Source organism: Babylonia areolata, chromosome 21, assembly GCF_041734735.1.
Source record: "Babylonia areolata isolate BAREFJ2019XMU chromosome 21, ASM4173473v1, whole genome shotgun sequence".
In the NCBI taxonomy this organism is placed as follows: Eukaryota; Metazoa; Mollusca; class Gastropoda; order Neogastropoda; family Buccinidae; genus Babylonia; species Babylonia areolata.
The window spans coordinates 25,814,434-25,840,274 of NC_134896.1; the positions used below are offsets into that span (position 1 = coordinate 25,814,434).

General features: G+C 39.8%; 1 protein-coding gene across 1 annotated transcript in view; it reads left to right on the top strand.

The window, feature by feature from the left end:
- LOC143296202 (adenylate kinase 7-like) overlaps positions 1 to 23,452 on the top strand; it is a 29,366-nt gene extending 5,914 nt beyond the window's left edge. The window contains exons 6-17 of the mRNA XM_076608017.1: positions 927 to 1,010; positions 2,363 to 2,448; positions 2,889 to 2,979; positions 4,225 to 4,302; positions 12,115 to 12,264; positions 13,245 to 13,373; positions 14,386 to 14,629; positions 16,361 to 16,618; positions 17,821 to 17,901; positions 19,884 to 20,023; positions 21,300 to 21,458; positions 22,755 to 23,452. Coding sequence (XP_076464132.1) covers positions 927 to 1,010; positions 2,363 to 2,448; positions 2,889 to 2,979; positions 4,225 to 4,302; positions 12,115 to 12,264; positions 13,245 to 13,373; positions 14,386 to 14,629; positions 16,361 to 16,618; positions 17,821 to 17,901; positions 19,884 to 20,023; positions 21,300 to 21,458; positions 22,755 to 22,793 — 1,539 coding nt within the window. The 3' untranslated portion in view covers positions 22,794 to 23,452. The remainder of the gene's footprint in view (positions 1 to 926; positions 1,011 to 2,362; positions 2,449 to 2,888; positions 2,980 to 4,224; positions 4,303 to 12,114; positions 12,265 to 13,244; positions 13,374 to 14,385; positions 14,630 to 16,360; positions 16,619 to 17,820; positions 17,902 to 19,883; positions 20,024 to 21,299; positions 21,459 to 22,754) is intronic.
- Positions 23,453 to 25,841: the final 2,389 nt, after the last annotated feature.

Below are 25,841 nucleotides of genomic sequence, written 5' to 3' on the forward strand. Positions count from 1 at the left end.
GGCTGCGACTTCTGCCTTGGAAATGTTTCTGTACCAAACAGTAATAACGAAGGTAAACATACTTTCAGTGACAGCTCTGTAGAAATCAGCCATGATTTCTTTTTAAATTCAGAACTTTTTGAGGTGTTGAAGAAAGTACAGGCGCAGTTGTGCTTTCTTAACTATTTTTTCTGTGTTTTTCTCCCATTTCAAATCATTGAAAATGATCAGTCTGAGAAATACTAAATGTACTGATGATCTGTACTTGCTTGTCTTTAATGACAAGTTGTGAGGGGTCAGATCAGCTCTATCTTCCTGAATTAAAACATTAATTCTTTTGTTTTTGATACGTTGAGTTCTAAGATGTTTTGATCACACCAGCTGACAAGTTCTAGTACTTCTTCCCAATATTTTGACTCATCACTGTTTGTAATCAGCCCTTCTAGAGAAGAAGCATCGTCGGCAAACTTGACCATGGTGTTACATTCGTTACAAGTTGCACAGTCATGCATAAATAGTGGGTACAACAATGGGGGAAGAACACATCCCTGTGGGGCGCCTGTGTTGAAAATACAGGTGGAGGAGGTGAGGTCTCCAACTTTAACAACCTGCGTTCTTCATCTTAGAAAATCTAGGATCCAATATGGTATGTTACCAGCATCATTGGTTGTTCAGTTCTTGTGTGTGTGTGTGTGTGTGTGTGTGTGTGTGGTTGTGTGTGTGTGTGTGTGCATGAATGTGTGTGCTTGTGTGTGTGTGTGTGTGTGTTGTATGTGAGTGAATGTGTTGGTGTCACTTCTGTAACGTTTTAAAAAATTTTTTTTTTACCCTGCTCGTTTGTTATTATTGTTGATAATAAGATAATAGGAATCAATAGCATATGATGTTGGGTTAATTTTTGGAGGGAAGTCATTATTTCATTTATTTTATCTCTCTTTTTTTTCCAGAACAAAGCCAAGCTGGTGACATACGTGGTGTGTGCTGGCCTCAGTTACGGAGCTGAGGAGAGCATCTTCCACTATCTGTTCAAAGTGAGATCATAATTATATATTCATTTGTTGTTGTTTTTTGTTTTTTTTTTTCATAAGTTGCTAAATGTTTTGGAGATGTTAAGTGGAGTTTAATGACCTGCTGACAAAAAGCCCATGAGCTCAAGTGTTTTTTTGTTGTTGTTTTTTTTTTTGGGGGGGGTATCATTATTATTTTGTTTAATTTTTTTATCAATAGGTATTATTGTGGATTTTTTTTCCATGAAGTCAAGTTGTTCAGGCTTTGGGTATTGGTTCAGTGAAGGTTGCGTTGTTCGATGTGGGTTGGGAGTCCTGGATGTCTGTCTGGATCGGAGGTCCATCTGGTGTACTGAAGGGGAGCCCTGGCTGTCAAAAGACTTCATGTTTTCTTCTTCTTCGTTCATGACCTGCAGCTCCCATGTTCACTGGCATGTACACGAGTGGGCTTGTACGTGTATGACCATCTTTACCCCCACCATGTAGGCAGCCATACTCTGTTTTCAGGGGTGTGCATGCTGGGTATGTTATTGTTTCCATAACCCACCGGAACACCAGCATGGATTACGGGATCTTTAACGTGCGTATTTGATCTGCTTACGTATGCACATGAAGGGGGTTCAGACACAAGCAGGTCTGCACATATGTTGGTTGACCTGGGAGATCGGAAAAATCTCCACCCTTTACCCACCACGATACCGAGATTCAAACCCGGAACCCACAAATTGAAAGTCAAACCGCTTTAACGACTTAGATGTTGCGCCCGTCAAAAGACTGAATGTGTTTTATTTATTTATTCATTGTTTTTGTTTTGTTTTTGTTTTGTTTTGTTTTTCTTCCTTTATCTATTCCCATATTTCACTGATTTATTATCAATCAGGAAATAGTTTTTTGTTGGTTTTTTTCAGTTGAAGGGAATCAACTATTTCTCAAGAATCTTGTCATTGTATTTGGTTGCTTCCCTCTTCTCAAGTTTTCATAAACTGTGCAACAACAGATACATGACAATACGTTTATGTGATTATGTTTGCATGCTAGGCTCTTTAAGTCAGTGTGTATATATATATATTTTATTTATTTTTTTTTTTTTCAAACCTTGTTTTCTTCTCATGTGGTTTTCTCATATTTGTGACTATAAATTGGATAGAATAATAGATTTTTAAAAAAAGAAAGAAAAAAAAAGGATTCTTTTATTTATTGGATTAGTTAATTAGTTGTTCTTTGCTTGTTTGTTTACTTATTAATTTCTTTTTTTTTTATATATAATGAATAAATAGATGTGTTTTTTTGTTTTAGTTTATTAAGCTAGATATTGTTGATTGGTTTAGTCACTGATTGATTGATGATTGATTGATTGATTGATTGATTGATTACAGTCAGCATGGCACAATGCACCAGAACTTCAGTGTTTCGGCAATGGACAGAATTCCGTCCCCACTATCCACATCAAAGATCTGGCAGGGTATGTTTTGAGTAAATAAAGCTCTGTGAATGTGTGTGTGTGTGTGTGTGTGTGTGTGTGTGTACTCCAACTCTCCTACACCCTGAAAAGCCCCACCCACTCCATAGCACAAGTAAGTTTTTAAGATTGAAAGTAAAACCAAGACGCTCTTTACGCTCTTTCCTGTTGATAATTTAAGACAATGACATCAGGGCTTGGATTCACCCCCACCCCCTCTTTCTCTCTATTATATGATAATGATTGTGATAATAATAATAATAATAATAATAATAATAATAATGATGATAATAACGATATAATGATAATAATAAGAAGAAGAACAACAACAACAACAAAAAAAAGAATGATAATGATGATGATAAAATAACTATGTTGATGGTGCTGCTGCCAAATCCACTGCTGCCACTGCTACGACTGCCACTGATGATGACGATATACAGAGTGATCCAGAACATTGCTGACTCACGCCCCAAGGTGCGATACCTGATCGCCAAGGACGACGCCCAGAACACGCTGGATGAAATTGTCAAGGTGGGTGTATCGGCCATGATTTTTCTTTTTAATTTTTTTTTTTTTTTTTTTTTTTCAATATATACAGCGCTTATAAAGCTTTCGAAGGAAAGCTGTTTTATGTATGAATATTATCGCTATGTATGGTTAAAATCTGTCTTAATCAAATGCTGTTGTGTGAATCAGTATTGAATCAAAGTTGACGTTGGTGACAGTGAAAGAGAACAGATTTTCCGGATGATGAACACAACTAAAAAAAAAAAACAGCTCACAAACAGCACACAAGACAATAAGGAGAGGGCGTAGAGGGGTGTGTAGGAGTCAGGGTGGTGGGGATGGGGGTCGGGGTGGCTGTGGGTCTGGGGAGGGCTGGGGGGTGGGGTGGGGATGGAGAGGATGGGTCCCAGAAGGAGGAGATGGACAAAACAGCGAGGAACGTGTGACGATGAAAGAGAGTTCTTCCGAAGATGATGATGTCAGGGCCTCGCCGCGCCATCCACTTTCAGCTGAAGATGGAAACGCTTGCCGCTGCAGCGACTGCAGTCAATCATCCATCAATATCTTGACTTCTTGTTTCATCATTTCAGTGCGTGCTTTTTTCTTTTCTTTTTTTTCTTTTTTTTTGTGGCCTCAGTTGCATGCAGGTCAGAATGTGTTAGGCTTTTTTTTTTTTCCTTTTTTTTTGTTTTTTGGTACTCTCACACACCTTCTTCACTGGCCAAAAACCCCCCCAACTTTTATTTTCATTCTGTTGTTGTTGTTTTTTGGTTTTTTGTTGTTGTTGTTGTTGTTTTGGTGTTTTTTTTAATATAACGTGTCAGTTTTCGATTAATACATTGTTTCTAAATGTATTCAAAGTAGTATTCTTCCGAATACACAAAGTTCTTTGTCTGAATAATCCATACATGAGTTTGGAGTTTTCTGAGATTTAGGTAGCTCTGATGTGAGTGTGTGGATTCTATGTGTGGGATAATCAAAGAAATCATCTTAGACATTATAATACATATACGTCAAAAGACATACAATAAGATCAACATTAATTACTGGAAAAAAAAAAAAAAAAAAAAAGATGAAAAGTTGATGCCCAGACGGGAGGCAGGAAACGCCCCTGCCCCCCCCCCCCCCCCCCCCCCCCCCCCCCCCCCTCCCCCTCCACTCTCCCCCCGAAACGACACACAGCGTGCTTTTTTGATATTCTTCTTTCCGTTGTGCATATGTCTGAAAGATTCAGTTTTCTTGACTCTTATCTGTGTGTGTCGGGGGCAGGCGGTGAGCACCAACCTGGGCACAGGCAAAGTGAAGAACATCACCAAGGAAGAGGCACTGCTCAGCAAAGACATTGAGGTGAGGACGTCAGGCGTTTCTTTTCAGTGAATCAGTTTGTGTGTGTTGTGTCCATGTTTTTGTTGTTTTTTGGTGTGTTTTTTTCTTTCTTTCTCTACTTTTCTTTTCTTTTCTTTCTGTCTTTTTTTTTTTTTTCTTTCTTTTCTTTTCTTTTCTTTTCTTTTCTTTTCTTTCTGTCTGTCTTTTTTTTTTTTTTCTTTTTTTTTTCTTTCTGTCTTGTCTTTCTTTTTTTTTTCTTTCTTTGCTTCTTTTCTTTTCTTTCTTTGTTTTCTTTTCTCTCTTTTCTTTCTCTCTCTGTCTTTCTTTCTTTCTTTGCTTCTTTCTTTCTTTTCTTTTCTCTCTTTCCTTTCTCTCTCTCTGTGTCTTTCTTTTCTTTTCTTTCTTTCCTTTCTTTGCTTCTTTCTTTCTTTTCTTTTCTTTTCTTTTCGTTCTTTCTTTTCTTTTCTCTCTTTTCTTTATCTCTCTCTGTCTTTCTTTTCTTTTCTTTCTTTCTTCCTTTCAACATTTTGTTTTTTTCACTTCTCTCATTCTTTTCTTGAGGATGTGTACTCATTGCTCGTAAAGACACTGAGGGTGAGAATTCTGATGTTAACCCTTTCAGCCCTTTTGTATTATTAAAGTCTTCTGGCCTGTGCAGCCTTACTTCCCAGCTTGTCAGCCATGTTTTGTTTGACCCGGCTGGATGGGCGCAATAGCTGAGTGGTTAAAACGTTGGACTGTCAATCTGAGGGTCCCGGGTTCGAATCACGGTGACGGCGCCTGGTGGGTAAAGGGTGGAGATTTTTACGATCTCCCAGGTCAACATATGTGCAGACCTGCTAGTGCCTGAACCCCCTTCGTGTGTATATGCAAGCAGAAGATCAAATACGCACGTTACAGATCCTGTAATCCATGTCAGCATTCGGTGGGTTATGGAAACAAGAACATACCCAGCATGCACACCCTCGAAAACGGAGTATGGCTGCCTACATGGCAGGGTAAAAACGGTCATACATGTAAAAGCCCACTCGTGTGCATACGAGTGAACGCAGAAGAAGAAGAAGTTTGACCCGGCTGCATCAACTGGGAGGGTCGCTTCACGTCAGTCACAGTCTTGTAACAACCACTATATCTTATCTTCACATAGCAACTGAAATGCAGCCGGTTTTGGCCTTAACTGTGGCTGTGACTGCGGCAGACGACACCTGTGTGTGGCTGAGTATGGGGGACTCGGAATGAGCAGCATGGTAGTATAGCAATGCCTATGTAGTGGAGCGGATGATGGAACATAAAAAAACCCACCAAACCCCCCCCCACCCCCCCCCACCCCCCTACCCCCGCCCCCCCCCCCCCCCCCCGGCCCCCAGACTATGGAAGTTTCAAGAAAGGGATGCAATACTTTATTTGTACCTTTGAGTTAAAAACTGAAATAGTGAAAAAATTTGGCTCTTGTTTTTACGAAGTTAAGTCTTTTAATCTCACTTACAGACAAATTATTCATTCAAATTATCTGAAACTTTGCTGCCTAAAAGAAATTTCATCGCAGTCACTTTCCCAACGGTTATGAAGTAAATTTTATGTCGGTTTGTCATTATCTGGGTCAAATTTGCTGTCAGAGTCCAGCATAATTTCATCAACACTTGCTGTGCAGTAAGCTTTTGACGCATAGTGATGCAGAAAAAAAAAACTGGATAAAAAAAACAAAAACAAACACACTGATCATTCAAATAAATCAGCAAAAAATGTCGCGTAAACCTGAGAGGAAGAAAGTTCTGTTCCAGTTACTTCCCTTCCCCACCAGTTTAATACACACATGCAAGTTGACCAACTGGTTTAAGTGAACGTGTTTCATTGCCTGCATGCTGTTTGGGCGGGCAATGACAGTCTGTGGTACTGAAAATGCAATCAGGTGCAGGGGTGAATGAGTTAAAAAAAGTTTTTAAAAAAAAGAAAAAAAAAGAGAAAATTTTGTTTATTTGCTGTTTATTTCGTTTGTTTTATTTTTTTTTTTTGTGTTCTTTCTTTTTCTTTTTTCTTTTCTTTTTTTTCTTTTTTTTTTTTATCAGTCCGCATGCTTTTTTGCTTTTTTCAAATTTTTGTTTTATAGATACCTCCTGTGTTAGATTGTCCACATTTGAACCTTTTGCTTTTTGCTCTCTTTTTTGTTTGCTTTCTTTAATTCTTTTTCCTGTCTTTTTTTTTTCTTTCTTTCTATCGCTCCAAACTTCAGCTATAGACACTTTAAACCCTTATTTCTGCACTTTCTTTCGCTCTTTTTTTTTTGTTTTGCTTCTTTATTTTCTAAAATTTCTTTCTCTATATCTCTCTTTCCTTCTTTCTTTAGGATGACAATGCATCCGACAGCTTTGAGGTTAGATATCAGTGTTCCTTCCATTTTCGTTCTTTCTCTTTAGCGTTAATTTTTTTTACTTTTTCTTTTGTTCATTCATTCATTTGTTTGTTCAATCATTCATTCATTCATCGATTCTTTCTTTCCTTCTTTCTTTCCTTCTTTCTCTTGACACTTTTTGCCAGCCACACTTTGGATCACCCTTTGTTTGATCTGGTTCATGTTGTGTGTTTGAGTGATGTTTGATAAGAAGTAAAACCAGCATGAAATTTTGTTTACAGTTTTGTTGAATTTATTACTGGTTGTTTGGTTTCTTTTCTTTTTTTAACCAAAAAACAACAGCAAAAAAAAAAAAAAAAAAAAAAAAAAAAAAGCAACAACAAAATACCACGCATTTGTTGTTGTTGTTGTTCTATATGATAATATGAGACAGATTTTCCTTGCCATTGTTGCTGACTTTAGCCTTTCATTTCCGACTGCAGATATATCTGCAGTGCAGGGGTTACTGCATGATCAGGTGTTCAGCTATGCATTTTGCATACGCTTACCTCCCTTGCAAATGGCGACTACCTTGATGAGTGTTGAAAGCAATTTCTTGGCAAGTTTTGGTTCTGTTTTAATGTTGTGTTTTTTTTTGTTTTTTGGGTTTTTTTTTTCAGTTTATAAAGTGAAATGCTGTTGAGCTTGTCAGCTTGTTTACCAGAACGTACAAAACAGAAGAGGTGGCTAGACTTTCCGCACAATGTCAGAACTGCAACTTTGAAAATGTGACAGAAGGAAAACGAAAGTAGTGTTGTTGTTGATCAGCTGAAGTGATTCTGGTTATCCTGGTGATGATTACAGGCTACAAGGTACATCAACAGGAAGGGGGCGGGGTCACGTTGGAAGTGGGTGTAAAAAAACCCTCAATATTTTAGCTTGAAATCTTCATTTGGGGATTTTCATTTTATATTATTATGAAACCCTCCACATGAAAGCTTCAAGCCAAAATATTGTTTATAGTGAGTTTTTGTGGTGTACTGTTGTGTGATGGTGTTTGTGGGTGTATGGGTGGGAGGGTGTGTATGTGGGTGCATGTGAGTGTTTATATGTATAGTGTTTATGCTTGAAGCAAAATGATAGTGCAGGAAGCAACATAATATTGCACTTGGTTGTTGTGTCTGATAGATTTGCTGATATTCTAGCACCATTTCCACACATGAAATGAACAAACTTTAATTTCATTCTTTTTTTTTTTTATTTCAAACTATTTTATTTACCCTTTTTTCCCTTCTAAAAATCTGAGTTATCTTCCCCTGATTGAGAGTTATCTCATCCTGTCAACATTGAACTTATGATGATTATATTCTTCATTCATTTTCCTTCAAGAGAACAGATACTTTTACATACTTTTGAGCATAATTTCTTTCTTTTTTTTCTTTTTTTTTTTTTTTTTTTTAGGTTGGTGATTATTTTGAAAAAGTCACAAATAGTTCTGGAAGCGAAAGGGTTAACATTCTTTTTCACTTTCTTTTTTTCTTTTTTTTTCTTTCTTTCTCTCTGCCTTTCTTTATTGCTTTCTTTAGGATGACAAACCACCCGAAGGCTTTAAGGTTAGATATCAATGTTCTTTCCATTTTCGTTCTTTCGCTCTTACTTTAATTTTTTTGTTTTTCTTATTTTCATTCGTTCACTTGTTCATTCATTCATTCATTTATTCATTCATTCTTTCTTTTTTTTTCTTTCTTTGTCTTGACGCTTTTTGCTAGCCACACTTTGGATCACCCATTGTTTGATCTGGTTTATGTTATGTGTTTGAGTGATGTTTGAAAAGAAGTAATTTCAGCATGAAATTCCGCTTACAGTTTTGTTGAACTTACTGCTGGTTGTTATGTTTCGTTTCTTTCTTTTTAGCATAAAAAAATTAATTAAAAAATTAAAAAAGAAAGAAAAAATACTCTTTTTTTGTTTTATATAATGATATAAGACAAATTTTCCTTGCCACTGTTGGTCACTTAAGCATTTCACTTCCAAGCCGCTGATACACCTGCAGTTTAGGGGTAACTGCATAATCAGGTGTCCAGCTACTCATTTGCATATGCTTACCTCCTTTGCAAATGGCGACTGCCTTGATTAGTATTCAAAGCAATTTCTTGGCATGTTTTGGCTCGATTTTGATGCGTTTTATAAAGCGAAAAGCTGTTAAGCGTGTCAGCATGGTTGCCAGAGGACGCACAAGACAGAAGAGGTGGCTAGAATTTTGTTTGATTTTCCGCACAATGTCAACAATAGCAACTGTGAAAACGTGATAGAAAGAAAATGAAAGTTATGTTGTTGTTGATCAGCTGAAGTGATTCTGGTTATCCTGGTGATGATTACAGCCATCAAGGTACATCAACAGGAAGGGGGCGGGGTCAAGTTGGAAGTGGATGTAAAAACCTCTTAATATTTTAGCTTGAAATCTTCATTTGGGTTTTTTTTTTAAATTTCTAAATTATGAAACCCTCCAGATGAAAGCTTCAAGCCAAAATATTGTTTCTAGTGAGTTTTTGTGGTGTACTGTTGTGTGATGGTGTTTGTGGGTGTATGGGTGGGAGGGTGTGTATGTGGGTGCATGTGAGTGTTTATGAATAGTGTTTATGTTTGAAACAAAATGATAGTGGAGGAGACAACATAATTGCACTTGGTTGATGTGTCCGATAGATTTGCAAATATTCTAGCACCATTTCCACCTGCAAAATAAAGAAACTAGAATTTTCTTTTGTTTCAAAATGTTTTGTCAGTTTATTTTTCTCTTGTAAAAATCAGAGAGTAAAAATCTTTCCCTGGCTTGGAGTTGTCTCTTCTTGTCAACATTGAACTTATGATGATTATATTTTGCATTCACATTCCTTCAAGAAAACATGATATTTTGTGCATACTTTTGAGCATGATTTTAATTTTTGTGAATTTTTGTTTTAGAGGTTGGTGATTATTTTAGCAAAAGTCACAAATAGTTCTGGAAGTGAAAGGGCTAACATTCTTTCTCTCTGTTTTGTTTCTCTTTCTTTATTTCTATTTCTTTCTTTCTCTCCATCTTTCTTTCTTGCTGTCTATAGGAAGAATTAATACCACCCCTCCCGGAAGGCTTTGAGGTTAGGTATAATTGTTCCTTCCATTTTCGTTCCTTTCTTACTAACTTTGATTTTTGATTTTTTCTTGTGTTCATTCATTCATTTGTTCGTTCATTTTTTCATTTGTTCATTCATTCATTCTTTCATTCTTTCTCTTGACGCTTTTTGCCAGCCACACTTTGGATCACCCATTGTTTGATCTGGTTTATGTTATGTGTTTGGGTGAAGTTTGATGAGAATGATTTCCAGCATGAAATTTCGCTAGCAGTTTTGTTGAATTTATTACTGGTTGGTTTATTTCTTTCTGTTTATTAAAGAAAAAAAAAGAAAAAAAAACACACCAAAAAAACAAAAAATGAAAACCAATGATAGGAAACAAGCATTCTTTTATTTTGTTTTTGTTTTTATAATGATTTAAAACAAATTTTCCTTGCCTTTTGTTTTCAAAAGCATATTTTTCTTTGAGTTGATTTATTTTGAACTGCAGACAAAGTTGAAAAAAAAACTATCTTGATTATCTACACCAGAAATGTACAAAAAGAAAACAGCAATGATTGAACAAAAAACAAACAAACAAACAAAATGTTTGCAAGACACAGATCATACAATTCAGATTTTAATTATAAATGATACAGGGTCAGTTTGTTCCACAGTAACAACAGCAAACTCTTTCCGCCTTGCTACTGAACACAAACACACTGTAGTGTTTGCAACAGCATTGATCTAAAAATAGGTGGATAGCGCATGCATTCTTTGAGCCCCTTTGCAAGCTGAAGCCAGCGAAGTGTTCAGTCAGCCATTTTGCTACTCGTGTCAGTACAGCGCAAAGCAGTAACTTCATATATGTAGCTGGGCACTCAGCTGGCTACGATGACAGCTTCACGGCAAGCTTTCACTTGCTCGTGGTGTTAGTTAAGCTGATATTCATGTGTGTGCCTCCACAGCAGGTTTATGCTACTTGTCACTGTACTATTTTCCTGTAATAACAACCTCGGTAAATAAATCTTTGGCAGATATCAATTAAGATACAACAATTGGCATGTCGTGGGGGCAAACATAACACAATTTCATCAAAGATACACGGTTACAGTTCAGAAACTACCACCAGTTATCGGATGACTTCTCAGCTGACGGGCTGACAGCCGGATATGAGTCTCAGTATGGCGTCCAGTTGGCTTCAGCTTTCTTGGCCAGTGAGCTATCCATCTGTTTTTAGATCAGTCTCGCAGTACCTGCCTGTGCGATTGTCGGCGACAGTTAACTCATTCAGCCCTGGGCCTGAGCAGTGCTCTGGCTTCAAACTTTGTTTCAGTGAAAGATGTTTCCATGCAGCGGCATTATGCATAAACTGTACAAGCAAAGGGATTTCAACTTCTACTGTAGTTCCAGCCTTGTACACACTCATGTCAGTTGGGAGGGGAAAAAAAGGGTTGATTTCAGAATAATATTTCCAATGCTTCCCCCCCCCCCCTCCCCGCGCCCCCCAGTATGACACTGAAGCCGGCTCAGGCTGTAATCATTATCATTAAAAAAAAAGAAAAGAAAAAAAAAGAAAATATTATTTTACTGAACGTTTTCCTTTTCTATGATGATTGAAATGTACACACATGTGCATGCACATGCACGCACACACACACTCGCACACATGCAGGCACACATGCACACATGTGTATGCACACACACACACACACACACACACACACACACACACACACACACACACACACACAGTTGTTTCACTCTATCCTAAAATGTAATGTTATCTTAACTTTTTTTTTACATGATAACTGATGTGTGCATGGTGATAGGGAAGGGTGTGTCAGTTACTCATTCATTTTTCTCTTTTGATATTTGCAGGCGAGCATTCAGAGTGAGCCGAAAGAAGAGTTTTCTGTTTTTGGTTGAAGCATACAGTAAAAGTATTTTGAATTGAATTGAACCGAACTGAATTGAAAAAGCTCCCCAGGGTTGAATGTGTTAAACCGCCTGGCTGGGGGACATGTGGAAATGTTCTCTCCGCTTGTTCAATGAGTGTATCCTGTTTTCTGACTGTGTCAGTGAAAAGGTGACTGGGCAGTCAGTTTCAACGCAGACCGATTTGTACCTTTTTTCCCTTCCCTGTTCACCAGAGACACAAAACGTGTTTTCTATGAATATAAAACGTGTCAAATGCAGTAACCATCAAACTGAATTTCTCTGTGGATCCTGTGGGAGACGTTTCTTTCGTTTTTTAATTTTTTTTTTTTTATTGTCCTGATAATAATATCGCCATGTGCAGTCTGCCCAGCAGATGTGGTGTGGTGTAGTTTATATAGATTGGTCTGAAAGTCACAAACTGAAGCTGAAACTCTTATGTATGTGTGTGTGTGTGTGTGTGTGTGTGTGTTGCAGCAAGCGGACTTTGACCAGCTGCTGGTGAACCTGAAGATGGACGCAGTGTTTGTCAAGGAGAACATGAGGGTCCCCTGGGTGTCGGAGGCAGGCATCGTGGAGAACATCCAGCAGGTCATCAAGGAGTACAAGGACTCTCGCAATCTGCAGGTAACAGGCGCACACACACACACACACACACACACACACACACACACACACACACACACAGCGCTCTCTGCAGTTACCATATGTGACATTGTTGGGTTGGTTCTTGGTGTCTGTTTTGTTTGTTGCTTGGAATCGTTGTGTCGGGTTTTGGGTTTTAATTAACGTGCCTTTACTGCTTTGGGTCTGTTAGGAGTGAGTCGGCAGTATGTGTAGTGTGCGTGTGTGTGTGTGTGTGTGTGTGTGTGTGTGTGTGTGTGTGTAGGATATGGGCCAAAAGGATGAGTAAGCAAACTTTCTTCTTCTTTTTTTTTGTGTATGTAAATAATAATCATCATCATCAACTTATGATGATTATTATGATTATGATGATTATGATTATGATGATAATTAGTAGTAGTAGTAGTAGTAGTAGTATTCTCCTTTTTCTTCATGATCATCTTTTTCTTCTTCTTATCATTATCATTATTGTTATTATTGTTGTTATTATTATTATTATTATGCCTACACAACACAAACAGAATGTGACCAGTGTAGCATCATTATCATCGTCATTACTCTATACCAACACGACCCAAACAGCATGTGACCAGTGTAGCATCATTATCATCGTCATTACTCTATACCAACACGACCCAAACAGCATGTGACCAGTGTAGCGTCATTATCATCGTCATTACTCTATACCAACACGACCCAAACAGCATGTGACCAGTGTAGCGTCATTATCATCGTCATTATTCTATACCAACACGACCCAAACAGCATGTGACCAGTGTAGCGTCATTATCATCGTCATTATTCTATACCAGCACGACCCAAACAGCATGTGACCAGTGTTGCATCATTATCATCGTCATTACTCTATACCAACACGACCCAAACAGCATGTGACCAGTGTAGCGTCATTATCATCGTCATTATTCTATACCAACACGACCCAAACAGCATGAACGTGACCTGTGTGTCTGTGTGTGTGGCAGCCGCTCCGAGCAGTGGTGCTGGGCCCTCCGGCGTCAGGGAAGTCGACGGTGTGCCAGCAGCTGTGCGAGTTCTACAAGCTGCACCACATCAAGATCAAGGACGTCATCGACGAGGCCATGGAGGGCCTGGTGAGTGGAGGACTCACACACACACACACACACACACACACACACACACACACACACACATACACACGCACACGCACATGTGCACAGGCATATGCAGGCATATACAGACATGTATGTATGCACACATACAAACACTCACACACACACATGCTTGTGCGTGTGCACATGCACATACATGTGCACACACACACGTATGCGCGCACACACACATAGACACACAGGTACACACACACACGGCCATACACATGCACATGTAAATGCATGCATACACACACACACTGCTTATGCATACACATGCACATGCACGCAGATATGCACACATACACACACAGTGCCTTCCCTCATTAATCTATTGTCTTTCTACCACCCATTTGACAACAAACTGATCAATCGCCAGTGCCAACACAGAACGTTCACACACACACACACACAAGCACACACACACTCACACACAAACACTCATGTGCAGACCAAATTACCTACATCACAGTTGATCACAATGACACAAAAGAAATGAAAGTATCATCATATCGTTGATGGCCACAACCTTCTCATTCTGCTTACGTGACGTGAGCCCATCATGACTCAAAAAAAAGAAATCAAACAACATAATTATCATCATTAACCCACAACCTCCTCATACCCCTCACTCACCCTTTTTTTTTTTTTTTATTTGTGTGTGTACCTATCACAGTGGATGTCTTCTACTCAGTTTTGCCAGGGGACAAACTTGTTGTTGCCATGGGTTCTTTTTTAGTGCGGCCAAGTGCGTGCTGCACAATGGGCCACAGGGCCTCGGTTTATCATCTCATCCTGAAGACTGGAGGTTCAGTTCGGTTTTTCCAGTCCAACTTTGGAGAAAGGGCGCGAGGGTACAATGCAATGCAATACAATGCAACAATGCAGTGGAATACAATGCAATACAATACAATACAACACAACAACACAATGCAGTACAATATCCTCCTCCCCCACCCCACTCCCCCTCCTCCCCATCCACCCCATCCACCAGCAAACCAAGGCGCGAAGGGCGGACACGGAGGACCAGGACGAGGATGACGACGGCCAGGCCCAGGAGGCCCAGGAGATCCTGGAGCAGATCACCGAGAGCAAGGAGCAAAACGGGGGCCGCATCGAGGACCAGTTCGTCATCCGCTTCCTGCGCGACCGCCTCAAGTCCACCCCTTGCCAGAACCAGGGCTTCCTGCTGGACGGCTACCCCAAGACCATGGACCAGGCCAAAGAGCTGTTCGCCTGTGAGTTGTCTGTGTGGGGTGTGGTGGTGGTGGTGGTGGTGGTTGGTGTCGGTGTCGGTGTTGTCGTCTTTGCTGCTGCTGCTGCGGTTCATCTGTTTCTTTGTTCATTGATTTGTTTTGTTTTGTTCATTTATTTGTTCCTTTATGTAAACCAACCCCTTGTTCCTTCCGTAAAGAATTGACAGTAATTGTAAAGAGTTAATTAAGGGTCGAAACACTTGACTGAGGGGGGGAGGGGGGGGGGCTTCTTCTCTCTGAGGCCTTGTATTGACTCCAGCTTTCCCCTCGAGTTTCTTATCACTTACCAACCACACAAGCAGCAGAGTCAGGTTCGGGGGGAAAAGATAGATCAGGTTTTCCTCAGAAAAGAAACCCCCCGAATCAGATCCAGAGATGTTGTTTGTTCACATTAGTTTTCCTCCCTTGCAATAAACCTCTCAAAGACTAAAAGGTAAGACAAAAGTAAAACGGACTGACTCAAAAAAAAAAAAAAAAAAAAAAAAGAAAGAAAAAAGAAAGAAACACACACACACACACACACACACACACACACACACACACACACACACACACACACACACACACACACACACACACACACACACACACACACACACACACACACACACACAGAGAGAGAAAAGAAAAGGGATGTAGCAACTCTGGCCTGTAAGCCACGAACACATTCACACTACATGTTTCTTTTTCAAGAGTCAGGGAGGGCCTGGACTCTGGACGTTGTTGCCCTTGTTCCCCTGACACCCTTAGGGACACTGTCCATGAAATTCCTATGCCTCATGATTATTCATTAAGCCATTCCGTAAAGCTATTATTAATGAATCAAAACGTTTTAAACACAGATTCCAGAGCACATACATTCAAAATCGACATCCTAACATTTTCATGCACAATCGAAAAAAATAACCAGAACCATTTAGAAATAATCAAGCAAAATAGCCATGAGAGAGGCACTTTTCTCCTTACTTTCCTCGCTCCGTCCAGGTGTGAACAGGTACCAGACTTCAGTTGCGGAAGATTAAAACGGTAAAAGGAGATCAGTTTCAGTTTCAGTAGCTCAAAGAGGCGTCACTGCGTTCGGACAAAACCATATACGCTACACCACATCTGCCAAGCAGATGCCTGACCAGCAGCGTAACCAAAAAAGGAGATCAGTTTCAGTTTCAGTAGCTCAAGGAGGCGTCACTGCGTTCGGACAAAACCATATACGCTACACCACATCTGCCAAGCAGATGCCTGACCAGCAGCGTAACCAAAAAAGGAGATCAGTTTCAGTTTCAGTAGCTCAAGGAGGCGTCACTGCGTTCGGACAAAACCATATACGCTACACCACATCTGCCAAGCAGATGCCTGACCAGCAGCGTAACCAAAAAGGATAGGATTTACCCACCCCACCCTCCTTTTTTGACGCCCTGCTTTGCTATGCTGAGCCCTAGACAGCAGGGGATTCTTCTTCTTCTGCTTCGTTCGTGGGCTGTAACTCCCACGTTCACTCGTACCCACGTTCACTCGCATGTACGCTAGTGGGCTTTTACGTGTATGACTGTTTTCAGGGGGTACATAGGGGATGATAATGAATTCACTGCCCCTGATGGCCAGGGGAAACCTTTGGCATTTGATCATTTGACTGTATGTGTGTTTTGTGGCGTCACGTATCATTTGACAGCTGTCTCATCAGTTACAATCCTCCTCTCTGTTCCCGGGACCCAACAGTGGAAGACGAGGAAGTGGAGGAAGAAGGCAAGGCCAGCTTCGACACCACCATCATGCCGGAGTTTGTCGTGGCCTTTGAGGCGACGGACGAGTTCCTGAAGAACCGGGTGATGAACCTGCCGGAGGCGGTGGTGGCCGGGACGCACAACACGGAGAAGGAGCTGACGCGGCGCCTGCAGGAGTACAAGCAGAACAACGCCGAGGACGAGACCGTGCTGAACTACTTTGATGAGCTGGAGTTCCACCCTGAGAGAATCGGTATGGTTTTTTTTGTGTGTGTGTGTGTGTGTGTGTGGGAATGCGTGTGTTGTGTTGTTGTGTGAGTGTGGGGTGGGAGGGTATTGGGGTAGCTGTAGGTGTGTGTTTGTGTGTGTGTTAGGGTGTGTGTGTGTGTGTGTGTGTGTGTTAGGGTGTGTGTGTGTGTGTGTGTGTGTTAGGGTGTGTGTGTGTGTGTGTGTGTTAGGGCATGTGTGTGTGTGAGAGTAAGGGGTATGTGCGTGTGGGTGGTATGTGCATGTTGGGGTGTGTGTTTGGTGGGGTAGAGGGGTCTGTGTGTGTGTGTGTGTGTGTGTGTGTGTGTGTGTGTGTCTGTATGTTTAAGGAAAGCATGCACTCTCTCTCTCTCACTAACACACACACGCATGCACATGCACACACACACACACACATACACATGCACACACACACACACACACACACACACACACACACACACACACACTCACATGATACTGCTTTCACCACAACTTAGAAATTTTTTTTTTAATATAGAACCTGACATCCTGCTGTGTATGCCCCTAAGATACTCCAGCTTGTGGCTGTGAAAGCTATATTTGCTTCCCCCTTTTGTTTTTAAACCCCCCCAAAACCTGTCATTCTATGTCAAGCTATATTTGTTTCCCCCCCCCCCCCCCACCCCCACCCCCTTTTTTTTTAACTCCCCAAAAACCTGTCGTTCTGCGTCAAGCTATATTTGTTTCCATGTTAAAAAAAAACCCAAACAACACACCAAAGCACTGTCATTCTGTGTCAGCACTTCCCCAACAAACAGCTTGTGGCGCGTCGCCCAATTTGGTAAAGCCAATCTTCAGTCCGTTTCTTTCTTGGGAACAAAGGCTGGATCAAGGGGTGTTATAAAATTCTGTGTGGGTCTCTGTACAGTGTGTGTGTGTGTGTGTGTGTGTGTGCGTGCGTGCATGTGTGTGTGTGTGTGTGTGTGTGTAAGTACACAACCTCCACAGCTCGAAATCAGACACAGTTATTATTTATACCCACCTCCTCCGTATTGTCCCAACTCTGTACAGTTTTCTATTCAGACAGCAGGGCTTCCTGTGTGACTGGGTATGGCAGTTCACAGTCACTGCCATGTGTGTGGCGCATAAAAAAACAAACAACACACACACACACACACACACACACACACACACCAAAAAGCTTCATACTTTTCCTCTTGATTTCAGATGTGACCAAGGATGACTCTACCATGATGAAGAACACTGTGGAGAGGATCAAGAAAATCATGGGCAAGGCCAGAAATTACGGTGAGTAAAGATCTGAGAGCACCACAAATTACCGGTGAGTAAAAGAGCATTAAAAAAACAAAAGAAATCACTGTGAGTGAAAATGTGAGAGCACCAAAAATTACAGGTGAGTAAACAAATGAGAGCGTAAAAAAAAAAAAAATACTGTGAAAGCAGCAGAAATTTGGTTGAGTAACATGTCAGAGTGGAATGAATTATGGTTAGTAGAAATGTCAAAGCAGTAGAAATTTCTCTGTGTATTCGAGAGCTGCAGCAGAAATTTGGTTGAGTAACATGTCAAAGTGGAATGAATTATGGTTAGTAGAAATGTCAAAGCAGTAGAAATTTCTCTGTGTATTTGAGAGCTGCAGCAGAAATTTGGTTGAGTAACATGTCAAAGTGGAATGAATTATGGTTAGTAAAAATGTCAAAGCAGTAGAAATTTCTTTGTGTATTTGAGAGCTGCAGCAGAAATTTGGTTGAGTATTTTGTCAAAGTGGAATGAATTATGGTTAGTAGAAATGTCAAAGCAGCAGACATTTCTTTGTGTATTTGAGAGCTACAGGAATTATGGTGTGTGAAGAAAAATATGAGATTGGAGGAAATTATGGTGAGTAAAGATGTGAGAGTGGCAGATACCTTGCTGAGAGAGAATATGAAAGGAGTGAAAATTATTATCATGAGTAAAAGAGATACCAAGAGGAGTTGAAATTACGGTAAGGAAGGTGTCGGTATCGGTATCAGTAGCTGAAGGAGGCGTCAGCGCCTTCGGACAGGAAGGACAGCAGCAGAGATCATTGAGAGCACAGAGCTGAGAGCAGCAGAAATTATGGTGATTGCAGACATGAGAATTAGATAAATCTTGGTGAGTGTTTACAGAAATAGGTATGTTTGAAAAAGAAAAAGAACAAAAATGTTGTCCGTTCTCGTTTTTGTGCTGTGAAATCATGCAAGAACAAGTGCGTACCAGCAGATCTTAAAGAAATGCATCTGCAGGTATCTGTAGTCATCTGCGTGTGTCTTCCATCACAAGTAAAAAGAAAGCAGCGAAGAGAGAAACAAACAAGAAAGGTGCATCTGAGTTTAATGATTGATTAGCTTTTGCTCTTCATGTCTTTTTTTGTTTGTTTGTTTTGTTTTGTATTTTTCTTCTTTGCTTGCTGTCATCTGTGTTGTCGTTCTTTGGTGCAGGCATGAAAGTGCCCAACTGAGTGTCCCAGATGCTGTGGCTTGTCATGCCCCATGTTTCATGGTGACCTCAATTTCATCCCCCCTCCCCCTTCACTTTCGTGCTTTAGGTGAGTTCCTGTCTAGGTCTTTGGTGTTGACAGGGGACTGTCACTAACTCTGCGCAGACCGAGCGATTATCGTCGTCAGAAATCAGGGCTGAGTAGGTGGTGTCCTGCATACAGTTCATTCAGAAAGGCACTACTGAACACCACCCACCAAAAAAAAAAGTGACTCAACTAGCAGTGCAGGGTCTCCTCTGGTGTGTTTGCTCCTGAGAGAGTTCCCTTTGAACTTTCTGGTGGTGCTGAGACTGAGGCAGACGAGCCCAGGTTGTGGTTTGTGCATGATGAGACTCAGAATGAGCGGTACGGGAGTAATAATGCCAAAAGAAATGGTGCAGCTGATGGGGTAGCCAACCCCCCAACCCCCCCACACCCCCTCAAAAAGAAATAAAAGAAAAAAAAAAGAAAAAGAAAGAAAATAATAATGTACATTTATATAGTCCCCTTTCTCTCTAAGAGCTCAGGGTGCTTTACACGAAAGAAAAAGTTACAAATTACATGAATCATTCATGACACACTCTTTTTCAAAAGAACCTTTCCCCCCCCCCCCCCCCCCCACCGTCCCACCCCTTCTCTCCCTCTCTTATTCGTCATCCATCCAAAGTGAACTGAATGGCTGGTGTTGGAGAAGTACAATGACACTAATGAATAAAAAAAAAAAAAGAATGTGCCTGATGCCGTCTTTGTAAAGGGAGATCACTGTTCACGCAGGTCCGACCCCGGAGGAACTGGAGGAGATGCGGAAGCAGGAGGAGGAGGCTCGGCAGAAGAAGGAGGCGGAGGAGAAAGCGGAGAAAGAACGGCAGGAGGCGGAGGAGGCGACGGAGAGAAAACGTCGACAGGAGGAATGGGTAACGGGCGTTGTCTTTTGTCGTAATCATGTTTTACAGGAGGAGTTTGAGTCTTGAATTGGTTTCATGACCGGCATGTTTGTGTGTGTGTGTGTGTGTGTGTGTGTGTGTGTGTGTGTGTGTGTGTGTGTGTGTTTGGTGTTTGTGTGGGTATGTGTTGCACATATGTGTGTGGGGGTGAGGGGGGGGGGAGGAGTTGGGGGAGGGGGGCAGGGAAGGGGGAAGAGAGGGAACATGTTTGCGCATTGAATTCTTGGTTCATTGTTGATATAGAAAAAAAAAACATCCATTCTTTATTGTAAAATAAATTAAAATGAAATGAAATTAAATGAAATAGAATAGACCAAAATAAACTGAAATAAAATAAAATGAAATGAAATGAAATATATTGTATTATTTGTATTGTATTTGTATTTCTCTTTTTCGTCACAACAGATTTCTCTGTGTGAAATTCGGGCTGCTGTCCCCTTGGAGAGCGTATCGCTACGCTGAGAGGGCCATTCATTTTTTTGTATTTTTTCCCGCGTGCAGTTTTATTTGTTTTTCCTATTGAAGTGGATTTTTCTACAGAATTTTGCCAGGGACAACCCCTTTATTGCCATGGGTTCTTCTGCGTGCGCTAAGTGCATGCTGCACATCCAAATGACTAGCATCCAGACCACCACTCATGGTCTAGTGGAGGGGGAGAAAACATTGGCGACTATGAGGTGATTCGAACCAGTGCGCTCAGATTCTCTTGCTTCCTATGCGGACACGTTACCTCTTGGCCATCACTCCACTAAATGAAATAAAACAAAATGAGATAAAGTAAAACAAGGCAAGATAAGTAAAATTTGCAGACAAAAAAATCTACTTAAACTGAAATGAATCAAAATGAAGGAAGATGATAACTCAAAGTAAGAAGAACTCTTCCATCTATTATTGCGTAACTGTCACATTAAAGGAACAGCTGGATGTTTACAGTCTTCTGACTGGAAGACTTTGTAAATGTTTTAAAACAGAGAGCATTTCACAAAGAGTGAAACATTGAAAAAGTGTACATATTCTTTTAATTTCTTAATGTATTCAGTGATTTTTTTTCTTCCTTTTTTTTTTTTGTATCTGAGAGTGGTTTGTTGAAAATGTATCATCCATCATACATTGACTGCTTCAGTCTCATATGTCTCTTTGCCTGTCTCAGCATGTAACTGACAACTTAAAGCAACAGCTTTCATTGTGTGTGCCCCTGCCCCCGTGCCCCCTCCCCCACCCACCGGCCCCACCCACCCACACACAGTCTCAGCGGCTGACGGAGGTGCGGAAGGAGGAGTACGAGCTGCTGGAGGCGCAGTCTGTGCCGCTGAGGAACTACCTGATGCACCACGTGATGCCCACCCTCACCCAGTCCCTCATCGACTGCTGCAAGGCCCGCCCTGATGACCCTATCGACTACATCGTGAGTCGTCTTCCTTGTCATCGTCTTCGTCATTTATTTGTCGTCGTTTAGTTGTGTGGAGTACTTTTTCCTGATGATGTCTTCGATGATGTTGTTGTTGATGTTGTTGTTGTTGTAGTGGCATGTGCATGGAGTGTGTGTGTGTGTGTGTGTGTGTGTTCTTCAGTTTAACGTCTATCCACAGAATGTGATTTTAGACAGGAAAACAAAAATAAAATAAAAAACAAAACATATGCAAAGAGGCGAGAACCAAGAGCAAAGTTAACTATAAACTTTAATTAAATCAAATGTCCATCTGGACTGTGAAGCAAACTTTCAGAAAAATTTAACAGCAGTACAAAATTACCAACAACATCTTTTTAGTTTCAAAAGATTTTTTCCAAAAATCTCTGCAAAAAGGGCGTTAAGGCCTCACATTCAAAAGAGCACATGTGCATTTGAGAGTAGTCCTCCACAGCAGTATGTCACGTTTTTGCTATATTCAGTTTAAAAGCATCTAGTTTTAATCTGTAAACTCGTGAGATGATCAATCTTGATTGGGATATCCTTTAGTGAGGGTATAACTGAAAAATATTATGAACTTCGCATTCACTTTTTGCGCACTTTCTTGAACTGTAAACAAACTGCTTTTCTAAACCTTTGTTCTTATCCCATGATTCTTTTTCGAATAGAATATAACTATCTGATATAGAAAGCATAGAATCCGAACGTATACTTCCTATAATTACCTTATCTGCACCTTTTTTGGCAGCTTTGTCTGCCCATTAATTTGGTACAATTCTTAGGCGTGAAGGCACCCAACAAAATGTTATGTTTGTACCTCCTGAAAGTAGGTGATGTACGATCACATTAATTTCTGTTTTAAGGTTAGATTTTTGTCTTCAGTTCAGTGGAGCTCAGTGCATACAGTGCTGACTTTGAATCCACACACATCAGCACTTGGAGAATGGAAAAGAGGAGATCAAGAAGACAGATCAAAGCCATAAGAAATGCAACAAGTTCAGCAGTGTAAATTGTCTTCAAGTGTGTCGCAAGTGTGTGTGTGTGTGTGATGTGTGTGTGTGTCTGTGTGTGTGTGTGTGTGTCTGTGTGTGTGTGTGTGTGTGTGTGTGAGCATTTGCACACTTGTGTGGGTATGCTAACGTGTGTGTGTGTGTGTGTGCACAAGTTCACTGATCATGGCCCATTTTTATTCTTGTTTTATTTCAATCATTAATCTTCTTTGTATTTTTAATTTTTTATTATAATTCAATGCATTTACTTATTTGGTTTTTTTTCTTTTCTTTATGTCATCAGGCGGAGTACCTCTTCCAGCACAACCCACAGGTGGACTGAAGCTGACTGGCGCCATCTTTTTATCAAAGACTTTCTGTCGCTGTTTGGTAGTCGGCAAGCGGAGGTGGTGTGCATGTGTGTGTCTTTCTGTCCATCCGTGCTTTGTTCCTCCCGGGGACGTTTGTACGTGTGTGAGAGACTGTCGTCGACCTCCCGAGTCAGTCATTCAGTAAGCCTTGCGTGGCTACGCGTGCCACCATCACCATCTTCTGGGTATTATTTATTCCTTTGTCTGTCATGGTTTTGTTTTTGTTTTTTTTGTTTTTTTTGTTTTGTTGTCTTTCTTCTTTCTTTGTCTAAGAGCAGCAGGAAAAGAATAAAATAAACAATAAAAAAAAAACAATCAGCAGTGGTTTTGCGGCGCGTATGACTACATCTTTCACATGTCTCAACATTCCCAGATTCTTTCTTTTCATTTTAAAAAACAACAAAATTGTTCCTTTTCTTTTCTGTCGTTTGTTTTTTTCTTCTTTTTTTTTTTTTTTTTTTTTGCTTCTTCCTTTCTCTTTTTTTGCTGTCAGACATTCCAGTGCTTTATTACTGCTACATACATGTCCTTTTGTTTGTTTAAAGAAAGAAATTGGAACTTGTACATCATTGAAAAAAAAAAAGAGTAAATACAATGTTATTGTCATTGATTAAACCTGAAATGAATTAAACTGTATCGTGTCTTGTTTTATTGATTATGATCACTGGTTGTCTGTGTGCCTACCTAATTGCCTTGCTTTTATCTTTATTTTTTTTCTTTTCGCTACTATTTTTTGTTCTTTTTTTCTTTTCTGTTCATTTTTTTTTTGGGGGGGGTGATTAACAACATAAAAGGGTTTTAATCTCAGACATACTTTATTGATGTGGGTTTAAAGAATGATTGAAAAAACATGTGTTTGGTGAAAAACATTGATCATCTTTGAGCAGCATTTAATGTTATTCCCAGTTTTTGTGTGTTTTAGTTTGTCGTGTCTATATGTCATTTGTATTATGTTGTGTTATTTGTGGACATTTTTGTCATTGTTTTGTGTTTGAATAACTGATGTCAGCTGTTCCATCCATTATTGATAAAAAAACAACCTAATTTTCCATGTAAATGATTCATTACATCAGAAATGCATAATGACAAGCACACACACACACACACACACACACACACACACACACTTAGTATTGTTTTGTTTTTTTATATAGAGAGTACCAGATTGAGCTGTATTGTGTTGTATTCTACAAGATATTTTGTCCTGTCAGTTCATCTCAGTCTCTTCTGTATAGTTGCATTATGAATGACAATAAACCAGATATCATCAAAGCCACACATGTGGGATTGTGAAAAAGAGTGACTGAATTGAATCTATCGCCTGTCTCCCATAAATCATGCATAACATAACATTGATTGTAAATGCTATGAATACTATACACATTTGTTCCTGCTCTGAAGAAATGATCGTGTGTGTGTGTCAAAGTATATCAAAACAAACAAAACATAAACCACTTTCAATACATCATGCACAAAAGGATATACAAATAATAGATGTCTATATATATATATATATATATTTTTTTTTTTTTTTTTTTTTTTTTTTAAGTGATCATTCTGAACACAACCATGCTTAGAGTTCTTGGAAATCATGTTAGATTTGTGCATATGTTTATCAAAAATATAATAGTGATGACAGCACTACACAAATAAAACCACACCAAAACTGACGTGTTCGAAATGTTGTTTTTTTTAGAGGGCTGGGGGATGGGGTTGTTTTTTTTGTTGTTTTTTCCCCCCCGGACTTTCTTGGGTCGACCACTGTTTTATTTTGTATATAAATTCATTGTGACTATTCAGAATAGCTGGAAAAGAAAAAAACAAAATCTGAATACAGTGTACATTAACAATAACATGCAAGTCATTATACTTATATGTATATATAGTCCATTACATAATCAACTCAAAACGAGACAATAATCAAGGCCAGTACCCGGCATTCCATAACTATGTCATTGTAATCAATAGTAATTATGGAATAAATCGCCTATACAAGAAAAAGCATACAAATTTTCGACGTTTCGGAAATGTTAACAAAGGCTGAAAATAACAAAACACATGGGCCAGGGCATTTGTCACCCCTTATAATAATAATAATGGTATTTATATAGCGCTGAATCTTGTGCAGAGACAAATCAAAGCACTTTCGCACCAGTCATTCACACGCATGCGTAACTCAAAAATTGGAGAAACTGAAGACAAGGGAGAGCCAGGGAAGGGAGGCTATTTTGGGAACGGAGGTGGGTTTTAAAGCCAGACTTGAAAGAGCTGAGCGTGAGCGTCGGCCTGGGTGCTGCACGTGAACACAGCCTTCAGTTTGAATGAGGTGATCAGCCCAGGTGTTCTGTGCTGTACGCAATAAAGGCAGATGAGAATATTATGATTATATCTAGACAGATATAAAAGTTATAGATTTACTTAATGTTGCATTATATTGTTTTTTTTTTTGTTTTTTTGTGTTTTTTTTGACACAGCAGATTTCTCTGTGCAGAATTATCATTCATTTGTCCAGTTCATATATTTCTTTATTATTATTATTATTATTATTATTATTATTATTTTCTTTCAACTGTAGTAACATTTTATTATATATTATTCTATTTATATTTCATTTATTTTATTTTGTTGTTTATTTTTTCCCCTCAAGGCCCTGACTAAACACATTGGGTTACACGTGCTGTTCAGGCATCTGAATGACTAGCATTCAGTCCACCACATTAAGGTCTTGTGGAGGGGAAGGAAGTTGTGGCGAGTGTGGAATTAATCACACTTCCATGCCACCAGTGCACACTGAAACTGATACAGATGACCATGTAGAGTTTTTGTGGCAGACTTGATCATAACTTGAAATGTTACCTGGAAAGGTCAGTATGATACACTAAGACCAAAGAGAGAGAGAGAGAGGGGGGGGGGGGGGGGGGGGGGAGGGGAGAGAGAGAGAGAGAGAACCCAGAAAAAACCAGAATGCTGTATTGATATAATGATTTGCCATTTGTTTTATTTTATTGTTTCCCCTTCGA